At 39.6% G+C, this 12,356-nt stretch overlaps 1 protein-coding gene across 1 annotated transcript; it reads left to right on the top strand.

The window, feature by feature from the left end:
• The first annotated feature begins 7,003 nt into the window (after window positions 1-7,003).
• LOC310870402 (uncharacterized protein) lies at window positions 7,004-11,828 on the top strand. Its single transcript, XM_083781608.1, has 6 exons — window positions 7,004-7,057; window positions 8,172-8,271; window positions 8,606-8,812; window positions 9,074-9,190; window positions 9,924-10,038; window positions 10,823-11,828. Exons 2-6 carry the CDS (start codon window positions 8,173-8,175, stop codon window positions 10,891-10,893), a joined length of 609 nt encoding a protein of 202 aa, XP_083637734.1. The 5' UTR covers window positions 7,004-7,057; window position 8,172; the 3' UTR covers window positions 10,894-11,828.
• Window positions 11,829-12,356: the final 528 nt, after the last annotated feature.

The following is a 12,356-nucleotide window of genomic DNA, read 5'->3' as shown; positions in this document are numbered from 1 at the left end:
GACTGACATATAGAAACAGAGGTTTTTCAGAAAACTGTCAGGATTTAGAAGGCATGTCTAGAATCTAACTCAGGTCTAAATGTCTTAACAATGAATGTAGACTTACGCGTCTGTCCTGGTTGTTGTAAAGTGATGTTTGATCCTCAGCAGAAACCACATTTAGCATGTTGAGGTTTGCAAAAATATAAAGTGTGTTATAAAGAAAGTGTATTATTATTAAATAATGTATATTCTTATTATTTTACTACATGTCTGTAGTGCATGCAGTTAGTCTAGTTTTGTGAAAAACCATGTTTAATTTGCAATGGCATGGAGAAATATTTAATTAGTTGGGTTTCTGCTATCCTAGATCCACAATCGTCATCGTCGAACATCACTATACCAATCAATTACAATATTCAATATTGAGCCTTTATTATAGTGTTTAAATTGAAGTGTAGAATCTATAACACTACAATTTAAACACTATAATAAAAGCTCAACAACTAAAGTTGAAAACAAACAAGGATAATTTTGGTTGGAAGCATTGGTAAGGCAATGGTTTATGGGAGAATTTATCAAAAAGGATGTACACGATTTTGTACTTTCAGCTATTTTGCGTTTTCCGGTTCTTTTTTATGAAACAAATAAATAAATCCTGCTCAAGCGATTAATCCGCCGTGCCCGGTTGGAGCTGATAGTTTTTCACTTTTGTTGTTGGATATAATAACATCAGATTATGGTAAGAAAGCGGTTAATCCAAATTCTTCTTTAAAACTCTTAATATAAAGATTTGAAACGTCTAGAGCGTCACAGTCCCACCCCCGAAATTGTCTCTCTCTCTCTCTCTCTCTCTCTCTCTCTCTCTCTCTCTCTAAGCGAGACACTTAAAGTTGTAACCTTTGATTGAAATTCAATCAAAGGATACAACTTTAGTGTCTCGCTTAAAATTCAATCATTGAATGATAGCCTAAACAAAATTGGGAATAAAAAAATCTTAGACAATGTTAATGACAGAACATATTTAGAATTAAGTATGCGTGAATGAAAACAGGGACATCATGCGCACATATTATCACATTTTGTTGGGAAGGATCCAATACTGAATTATTGCCAGTAGGTGGATGGTGTTCTCCCTTCGTCCTTGTGCCACATGTAACAACGTTGGAGACTGATTATATTTATTCTTCTCTTGATTACACAAATACACACACAACTGGTAATAGCTCAACAGATTTCTGCATGATTATGTCTGGTCTCTGAAGTAAACAGACAATAAAAAAAGAAATTGAGTGTACTGATTTATAAATGAGACGTAGCTCGCAGAGTTAGTTCATTCACATACTCGAGGGGGTTCATGCCATGCTCAAAGGCGCATACTATACTCAAGGGGTTAACATGCTGCATTACTGTGGGCGTATAAGTGTATGCAAGTCCCAAACGTCATTCGCCGATGCGGCAGTCAGCTGATCAATTGGGCGGGCTACTTAAGCTCACTAGACTGCATGCTCTTCCTGCCTTCCTCTGCATATGGTACCTGGTTGTATGTGATGTTTTCTCCCACCACCACCCCAGCACCACCGGTGGGCTCTGCTATTTATGCTCCCCATGGGGGGGTTTATTGTATATCTATCTCCCTGCTCTTAATGTTTTATGTTGGTGAGAAATCCAGCAGAGCCGAACGCCAAGTCAAATATTATATGCACACTTGTTACTCATTCTGTAATAAATATTGGTAAATCTATTCGTGAGTTGTCTGACTGAACTGTACCTTAATGAAACAACACAACGAGCAGGTCACTTACAATGTTTATTCCTCTGATCTGCAAGAGGGCGACAGTGTATAGGTTCTTCTAATCTGCAAAATACTAAAACATGCACTTGTGTAAATATACGTCATGTGAGACAAACTGTACATTTTAGTTTTAGAAAAGGTTCCAAAATATTGTTAAAAATATCACAACTTGCACACAAACAGTTAAAATACTTTGGTATGATTTTGTTCATACTGTATATTATGTCTCCTCCTCCATTGAAGACCCATGGGTGTATCAAGTATCAAATTATGAAATATAAATTAATTATCTGATACGATTTGTACTGTACTGTGATACACCAATATGTGCAAAATACATTTTAAATTTACTTTTTAGTTTCGCTACGTGCGTGCATGTGCATGCATGCGTGTGCGCCTACATATGCGCATGTACTGTAGGCTCAACATTTGTATTGTTGAGTTTTTATTTGTTAATTCAATTACAAAATATAATGTTTTAGACATACAAACACAATAGTAATCAGACAACCTCTTTACTGCGCTGCAATAGCTAAATTAAAAGGTTTACTTTGGACGAATCTCCTCTTCTTTGATGGAGGAGGAGGCAAAATTCTTCTGCGTGCAAACAGCTCTGGAGCCATACTGCTGTGTTGCTTTTTTGATTTGGGTACTTGACACATCGTGACTCTAGGGGGCGCACTCACTGCCTGTAAACCAGTTATGCAGGTAACCAATGTATTTGGGTACTTGGTGCGTCTTGAATCTAGGGGGGGGGGGGGGGGGGGAGACGTTCTAGGACCTAGGCAGTACCTGCACATGAGACATAATTTTATCGTTCTGCTCCCACACTGTGGTAACCCGTGCAAATAGAGTTGTCCCGATGCAATTTTTTTCAAACCAAGTAAGAGTACAAACTACTTAATTTTTAGTCCTTGCCGATATCGATATTAGTCCTTGCCGATACCGAGTATCGATACGAGTACTCTTTATTTTTGTCGAGTAAGTCCCTTTTTCTCATGCAAATGGATCTCCGATCTATACTTGTCAGTTGTCATGTATGCTTGTAGATCGGCTGTTTTTGGCGATTTGCTGCGGTGTTGGGTCAGACTTGTCAGCTCCCGTTGCATTCGTTCAGCCATAGTGTCAATTGGATGGTATTCGGGTCAGAGTATCGGAGCCCGTTCCGAGTACGAGTACTTGAGGGTGGTATCAGCCTGAGTACCAGATACCAGTATCGCCGGTATCCGAACAACAGCAGCAACGAGCATGACACCACTGCATATTGTGCATCATAGTGCATAATACATATCATATAGAATAATTCATAGGGAGTTAAATTAACATGGTAAATAAGGTCCCTGTGTACATTTTCTATATGTTGTAAACTTGTATACCTGCAAACAAAACAAGCCCACAAATTAACCAATCACCAGTCCACGTGCCATTGCCTTTAATAGATCCCTTATCCGTTTCCCGTTAGTGCTATATTGCTTCATAGCCTTACGGTCTATAGCCCATGAAAGAGTGTTGCGTTGCTAAATAGCAATTTAGGGGAAAGCGTGCCAACACGCCCATGACCACAACTCTAGGCGCAAATACCGGTGTCGGCAAAAAAGATAGCGGTTGATGCTGGACGAAAATACCATTAAGGGACAGAGAAAGCTCCTATATTCGTAATTTTCGGGCAGCGGCTGAATTGCGGGCCGCATTGTGGGTAAAGTCTGAGACGAAATTTGAGCCCCTAGGGCTCCATTTTCGTCACCGCTATACCACTTTTTGAAACACTTTTTTTAATACCGGTAGTTCAACTAGCCAATTTAGATCAACACATTGTGAGCTTGTAGACTGGCCATTTTAACTATTCAAAAATGTTAGCAGTTTAAAAAGGTAAAGAAGTTGGCCCAGGCCGTAGCGTAACGGTCTGGGCACCGGACTGGTGATCCAGTCGCGGTGTGCCGCGGGTTCGACTCCCGGACCCGACACGGCCTTTACCGCATGTCATCCCCCCATCTCTCTCCCGTTTCCTGTCAGCCTACTTTCTGTCCCTTAAAAAATCAATAAAAGGCGTAAGCCGCAAAAAAATATCTTAAAAAAAAAAGAAAAAAAGGTAAAGAAGTTTAGGGATAAGGGGTTTAGCGGTGACGAAAATGGAGCCCCTAATGTCATAGTAAATGTGATCTGCTGTCACAATTACGCCCATATGGAAGCCCATATGAAATGCCAGAACAGGTTCTGACATTCCATTATGTTGATCCCTCCCCATCCATACTTCCTCTTCGATGTCTCCCTTTTGACTGATACCTGTCCATTCAAATGCTAGACGGGCCTGCCCCAAAGATATTAGTGCAGCCACGCCTGGCAGCCAGCGAAAACTAGAGTTCTAAACAGGCCAGAAAGTCCCGGCCTTCATCAATCCATCAAACCCTGTACAGTAGTCTGTCGTCAAACAACCTGCCGACGAATCATGACAGCTGAGCTAAAGGCGATGGATGAACCTACATGTCAAACAGAACCCGCACTCTATCTTCGTAAGCAGTGTTAATGAAACAGAGATCACCAATATTGTCAATAAATTCAAAAACAAGAAATCCACCGACAATACAAACCTGGACATGGCAATAATAAAAAAAAGCATAATAGACACAATAGTTAAACCATTTACCCACATCTGTAATTCATAATTTATGACAGGTATGAAAACCGCCAAAATCATTCCCATTCACAAAACCGGTGATAGACATCAATTCACAAACTACAGACCCATCTCCCTGCTCTCACAATTTTCCAAAATAATAGAAAAATTATTTGTGACTAGATTAGACGGCTTCATCGATAAATATAATTTATTAAGCAACCACCAGTATGGATTCAGAACAAATAGGTCCACCTCGATGGCAGTGATGGAGGTAGTGGAGGCCATTTCAAGTGGCATAGATAAAAGGGAATATGCTGTGGGAGTCTTCATAGACCTAAAAAAAAGCCTTCGACACAATTGACCATGAAATACTTCTCCAAAAACTGGAGAGATAGCAAAGGAGTGGCTTAAAACATACCTGCAAGAAAGAAACCAATACGTCCACTTTAAAAATGTAGATTCAAATACCCCAAAAATTACCCATGGAGTGCCCCAAGGTTCTGTGCTTGGCCCGAAACTATTCATATTATATATAAATGACATATGTGAAGTATTGACATCGCTCAAGTGCGTACTATTTGCAGACGACACCAGTCTATACAGCTCAGGAAAAGACCTAACACAACTCATACAGTACAGTGAAAAGAGACCTGGAAACTCTCGATATCAACAAATTATCCTTGAACCTTAGTAAAACGAAATATATGATCTTCAGCAACAAAACAATAGATAATTCAGTTGAATTAACAATTAATGATATAGAAATTGAACGAGTATACGAAAACAAATTCCTGGGTGTAATCATAGATAGCAAACTAAATTGGAAACCACACGTAGTGCATATAAAGTCAAAGATTTCTAAAACAATAGCTATATTATATAAATTAAGAGACCTTGTAAACAAGGACTCCCTATATACACTCTGTGTTCCCTCATGCTCCCATATATAACTTACTGTGTGGAGGTATGGGGGAACACATACAAAACAATAATACAGCCAATTTATATGCTACAAAAAAAACTAGAAGACATAGTCAACCTCAACACTGCAATATTCATGTTAAAAATAAATAAAATACTACTACCAACTTCCATACAGGACCTGTTCGAAACCAGGGAGACTCAGTACAACCTCAGGGGGACTTGTGTACTAAAACAAAAAGGGGCAAGGACCAACACAAAAGGAAGATGTATATATATAATAGGGGTAGACCTTTGGAATAGTCTAGATAAAGAGTTAAAACTATGTACGTCACTCATCAGATTCAAAAAGTTGTTCAAAATCAAGGTACTTAATAAATATAAAACACTATAAGATCAATGTAATTCCTATTATAATTGAACTTTACAGCTTTATTATTGTTCATCATTATCACTTAAATTCCCCGTTTGGACGGAGCTCTGATTGCTCTCGGCATATTTTCTTAAATAAGCCTGTCACATCCTGTACAACAACTAAAAGAAGAAAAAAAAACAAAAAAAACATGCTTTGTTCTCTTCTCTGATTCTGTTTTTTGTTTTCTCGCTTTTGTCTTCTTACTTTGTTTTTGTTTTGTCAGTAACAAATGTTACTTTTAAAAAGGGTAGGCAAAATAAGCTTCGGCTTCAGCATACACCTTTTCGGTGCTAAACTTGACTTTACAATCTGTCTTTAAAATGTATAAAATGTAAAAATGTAAGTACCGAAATAAACTATTCATTCACATGTAGGTTCATCTATCGCCTTTAGCTCAGCTGTCATGATTCGTCGGCAGGTTGTTTTAAGACAACCTTGACTACTTTTCCCTGCTGGGGTCCATATCAGTCATCTCAGTGCAACCTGTACGGCCCAAAAAATACATACAATTTCCTGCTACTTGTGCCAATATTGTTAATAATAGGTCAGAAGGAAGGGGAAATGTCACACCTAGCTTCCATGTTTGAAGCATCCATTCCATAACAAGGAAACGTGTTCTAGAGCAATGTTTACCAAGCAGTATGCGGAGCCACACATGGTGTGTGGTTAAGTCCGGTGACAACCTCACATTATTGTTGCAATATGTACTATACAGTTACTGTATAGTAACTAGATCAGTACTTTTTCCCAATACAGCAGCAAATTAGACACACTTTTTAATTGTCATTAGTACCGGTAATTAAAAATTAAACAGTTATAGAGGATATTTTGCCTGGATAGGAATACCGGTGTTCCTTGAGCATTTTGACTTGCACATTGGTGTGCTTTGGGCACAAAATGTAAATTCTCCATTAAGTATATTACTTTATTATTGTTGTACACTAGTTAGAATAATCAGGCCAATTGACAGGAGCTGGTTCATTGAGAAAGTTTGACTTAAATGTACCATCAATCAAACTGCCAGTTTATGAAGAGGGAAGGGAACAGAAATGTTCTACACCTGGCCACTGACACACCCGAGAGGAAACCCGGAGCCGGAAGTCTGATGGAATGTACTAAAGTCACTGAGAGCCGGAAGGAGAAGTGCATGAAAAAGCAATATTTTTGAATGATAGTTAGATAGTCGGTAGGTTCACACTCACACAAAACACTCCGCCCACTTGACAACAATATAAATGTATCAAATCTACATGAATTAAACACAGATAGGTAGAGTGGAACAACCAAAGGGAAATTCATTATTCACTATAGGATAGACCTTAACACACAGGTAAGTTGACCGAAGATTTGTCTAATATTAGTTTGTGTGAATTATGTTTTGATAGCTCCTTATGTTTTTATTTTATTTGTTAATGCACTCTAAAAGTAACAAGCAATTTAACTAAGAAAGCATTTCTGTATGTACTCAGCTAAATGTTTATTTTATTTTATTTTATTTTATTTCTTATTTTACAGTAAACCTGATGTGTTCAAATTTGGTTTAATAAGGTGTTCATGAAATGTTGAAAATGATATATGAAAGATAGTTCTAACATTTGTTAGTTGATTAGTCCCAATAATTCACAGAATCTGTAATCTCTGTTTGTCTGCCATAACTCCGGCGGATTGGCCAACACAACCTATTGGCTGATTGTCAGAGTTTTACGTTGCATGCTATGCTACTGCCCCCACTGTCTCTATGCTACTGCCCCCACTGTCTCTATGCTACTGCCCCCACTGTCTCTATGCTACTGCCCCCACTGTCTCTATGCTACTGCCCCCACTGTCTCTATGCTACTGCCCCCACTGTCTCTTGGGGGCTTAGAGACAGACAGTTGGGATGATGCTAGCAGCAGGTGTTGGCGACACTATAGGGAGCTCTAAAGGCAATGTGGCTCCTCCTTCATCTGACCAGAAGTGTAGAATTCCTTCTGCGCGTTGCGTCGTTGTTGCCGCTGAACAGGAAACCTCTGTTCGGTCTAACCCGGGGGATTGCAGTGCCAAAGTTATGATTCAGTCAGTCCAACATTTTGTCCTTCTTGGCCAATTAAAACCTGACCCATCTGCTTTACTGACTGGTGGAGCTTTGCATCATGTTTGTGCTGCTTTGGCAATATAGGTGGCTGGTTTTGCAATACATGCCACAAGTCATGAATGCCGCGTCTGATCGGCCACAACTTTGGCTCACACATTGAGCCAAAGGTGGTTTCACTTACACCCATATCAGGATGCCACAAATGTCGCTGACCCAGCCTGGTGGAGATCTGCACTCAGAAGAGTGTGCCCCATAGGAAGACTAGCAAACACCTTGTGAAAGCTGTAATGGGTATCCAATAATAAATAATGTCCTTCTATTAACATATTTGCTTTCTCTTTGTTTACCTGTTAACCCTCTACTGCTTAAGAATGGCCAGAGAACTGATGCTGTTGGTTGCTACGGCGATCGTCTGCTTGGCTCCAGGCATACATGGAACTCATCATCTTGTGTTTGCCGTTGGCGTAGAGGTATTATAATTCATCCATTCAAACAGACATCCAATCTCAACACTAGAAAGACCAAAGACAACATTGCTCAGTGTTATACGTAGATCGCTACACCAAATATTCCTGAAGTTACACTCCTACAATTCCTAACTACAATTCCAAGTGATTGTCAAGGTTCAAATATTATTTTGGGGGATTGCGAAAATGACTATAAGCTACAATGTGTCGCTATAATGGTAAATAACAGAAATAAAATGTAAAATAATGTGTGTATGTGTGTGTGTGTGTGTGTGTGTGTGTGTGTGTGTGTGTGTGTGTGTGTGTGTGTGTGTGTGTGTGTGTGTGTGTACACCAGGTAAGCGAAATCACCCGTACAGGCTGTGGGGAGACTAAACTGTGCATTGAGACACCAGCTGACTGTGATCCAAAGGACTCTGACTGTATGTTCGCCTCCATTGTCCACAACACCACCACTAGCCCTACCACCCTTACTGTCGCGCTCTGCGGGGAGTCCACTGGATTCATAGCCATGGGATTGACTAGGGACCTGGAGGACACCGAGGTAAACAAGTCTTAGTACTTTTCTGGTTTCTTCCTCGTAGCAGTTTTTGTATTGAAATGTGAATAAAAATTGAATCAATCAAATTATTTTGTGTTACCAAATATATGGTAACACACGATACACACGATACACACCGTCCACTAATGTCATTGAAGATTTTACTTTCATCAAAGGAAATATTCAAACAACCTCTGATGCCAAATTCAAAATGTCCAGTAATTCATTAGTTCTCTCTCTCTCTCTCTCTCTCTCTCTCTGTAGCCATTCGTAGTGTTTGTATGTGCTCAGAACAACGCGAACAATGGCGCGTTCTTCTTCCGTACACAGAAGAAAGACAGCGAGGGTAATCTCACTCCAGAGACTACAGAGACGCAGACGGTAAGCTCCTGTTAAAGCAGGTCCTCTCAGGGGTCATCATTGAAGGGGTCCCAGGGGGTTCCCCCAATACACTTGAACCCGATTTTATACTAAATCGTTTTGACATTTTCTTTTTGAGCGGTGCAGCAGCTCCAAAGAACAGCTTTGTGTGTATGTTTGTCTGTCTGTTTCAGCACAAATGTCTGTTTGTCCCATGACCTACAGCTGCGCAGTTGCAGTTCATCAACCCACACACACACTTACTTTGTCTTTAGTTCAATGTTTGTTTTGTAAACACATTGACGTCATATTGTCTCTTTATTGTTAATGTCGTTTAATGTTTGAGTTTGCACCGTTTGTTTTACATCACCATTACATCCCCTAATCAACATGAGTCAGACTTTAATATATTAGTGGCCCTCACTTCACACGTTGTGATTTTTTCCTTACACCCAGAGGTAAGTCAACAACTTTGCTCGACTCAAAAGGCACCGCTCACTGCACATTGGTGGTGTGATTTTTTTTTTAATCTTCTTTTCTAGGGGTCCCTGCCACAAAATATTTTCAGATGAGGCTTCGAGGACAAATTATTCAATCAATTTAGGGGTCCTTGACGTGAAAATTATTAAGAACTGCTTGAGCACTTGAGTTAAATAACTGTGACAAGTAGAGCTGCTCCATTTAGTGATGATAATAATAATAATAATAATAATAATGATAACAGTTGACCATCTATCTTGATTCTTTATCATAGTTTGTGACAGAGATCCGTAGCTCTGTGGACGGGGACAAGATCACATGCGAGTTCAACATTCCGGATGTAGAAGATAAGATGCATGTCATCCTGGGCTCAGGGACAGCTGAAGCCAGTAAGTACAGATCTCACAGACCTAATAGCTCTAGAATGACTGTAATACATAACACCAGTGGCAGGCCGATATATCGCTTATTATTTAACTTTAAATTTTGCAGCCGATGTGTCGTGATTTTGAACAACTTTCAACCTGGCGTACCTAATTTGACCATATTAATAGGTGAAAATGGGACTACTAGGAGAGGCTTCGGGAGGATGGTGGTAGTTGGGATTAATATACAGTACAGTGAAAGCAAGCCAGGGAAACATTTTCTACTGCAGTATTCTTTAAGGTCACAGGGTGCCAATTTCAAACTGCTATCCCTACTAAATAGTGTTAACTTTGAGTGACTGCAGCTTCTTCCAGCTGTAAAAAAGAAAAAGTACATTTAAAAGGTTGTGTAAATGATCATTTTGGGTTAAAACAACAGGGTTTTTGTTAAGGGGTTACAGTTCTAAATTGTGATGGTTGCTATTTAGCATTTGATCAGGAACAGTGGTATCCCTGTCTCTCCAGATTTCTAATAAACAGAAAATACAAATGTATAATAAAATTAAATAAACACACACACACACACACACACACACACACACACACACACACACACACACACACACACACACACACACACACACACACACACACACACACACACACACACACACACACACACACACACACACACACACACACACACATACAGTATGCTACTCAATTCATGGATGCACACATATTCATAGTTAAAATGTACAAATTGAATGTGAATCGATGCATTACCAATGTTTTGTTCTACCGTCAGCCTCCCTTGGCGTCTTCAACACAGCCCTGGAGAGCGGCCTTATGACTGTGACCGATCCTACCGGTGCCTAGACGTCCTTCAGTACCATTCTCACTCAACACGTTTTAAACCCTGATGAATAGAGCCAAACAGATCCTAGCGGTGCCTAGACGTCCTTCAGTACCATTCTCACTCAACACCTTTTAAACCCTGATGAATAGAGCCAAACAGTGCGCTGTCAGAAGTCACTTTCTCCTAGGTGTCCTGGTTGTTGTAACATTATGCTAGGTCCTCAGCAGAGGCACTTTGAGGTTTGCAAAAATATAAAGTGTGCTACAAATAGTGTATTATTATTATTATCCTTTATTACGCTGCTTTTTGGATAACAAACCGCTCTGCTCTAACAGACCGATGATGCATAATCAAAGGCTAGGAGCACCTGCTGTGCTGCTTGATTTACTGCTGAATTCAACATGACAGCCATGTAAACACATACACAATGGCATTTACAGCAAAGAATTGCTCACAAAAATGTTTTTGAAAACATTTGAAGCGAGAAATAGACGATGCCGTACCAGAAATTGGATTCTATTTGAGCAACTCATTTCCTTGTTTTCCGACTGTGCTGCAGCTGAGCTGGGCAGACGGTAAGCAAGGAAATACCTTGTTTTGTTGTGTTTTGGGTAAATGTATTAATTGATGTATTAAGTAGCCATGTAATAAGCGGGATAATGCATGGCTAGGTGGTCATGACCATCTAGCCATGCATTATCCCTTTCTTAAAACTCTTAACATAATGATTTGAAACGTCTATGGAGAAAATTACGGTATTTTTACTTTCCGACTCCAGCGCCCGTGAAAAACACTGTTACGCTCCATTTCTAAGAGACAAAGGCTTTAGCTTTTTAATAATAATAATATTAATGAATCATTATTACAACGTTGGAAACTGATTATATGTATTCTTCTCTTGATTACACTATTGATATTTAGCGTAATGCTTTCTGTACTAGTATGTGTTGTCTGTGTGGTGACTGAAATAAACACAGCATGAAACAAGCAATGAGTGTACTGATTTATAAGTGTAGCACTGTACCAGCTTTTTACATAGTAGCCTACATTTTACACTTTTGAATATTTTGATATACTGTAGTATCGTATGAAATATTTGTATTCTTCAACAATATAATCTTGAGGAACTTTTTGGCTGGACCACAAAGCGAACCCAGCCTCATAAAGGAGAATGTTGGGGACTGATGAAGACAGCTAGGTGACTGATGCAGTGTCAGCCGGTTGGCCTACAATGAACTAGCTAAGCACAGAGCAGTCCACTGAGTCCAGGTTATAGGATGTAGTTTCACTGCCTTCACGCCACCCACTAAAAGACTAGCATTCAAAATAGTTCCCAAAGTCGTTACTACGCAATGCCAAACTTCAAGCTTCATTATGTTACTGCTGAACACACTGATTACATCTATGTTGTGATGCTCCTTGTGTGGATAACAAGTCCAGAGAAGAAGTCCAACCATAACTCATACATCTATGTTGTCCAACC

This window comes from Protomyctophum parallelum (genome assembly GCF_964188405.1).
Source record: "Protomyctophum parallelum genome assembly, chromosome: 14".
Lineage (NCBI taxonomy): Eukaryota > Metazoa > Chordata > Actinopteri > Myctophiformes > Myctophidae > Protomyctophum > Protomyctophum parallelum.
The sequence above is the reverse complement of the archived record's forward strand: the minus strand, read 5'-3'. Positions and strand labels throughout refer to the sequence as shown.

What these genes read in the sequence shown, in the direction of transcription:
- LOC310870402 (XM_083781608.1), top strand. Translation starts at nt 8,173, where the DNA reads ATGGCCAGAGAACTGATGCTGTTGGTTGCTACGGCGATCGTCTGCTTG. An exon ending in GGGACCTGGAGGACACCGAG is followed by an intron (nt 8,813 to 9,073) that starts GTAAACAAGTCT and finishes CTCTCTCTGTAG; the next exon opens with CCATTCGTAGTGTTTGTATG. An exon ending in AGACTACAGAGACGCAGACG is followed by an intron (nt 9,191 to 9,923) that starts GTAAGCTCCTGT and finishes TCTTTATCATAG; the next exon opens with TTTGTGACAGAGATCCGTAG.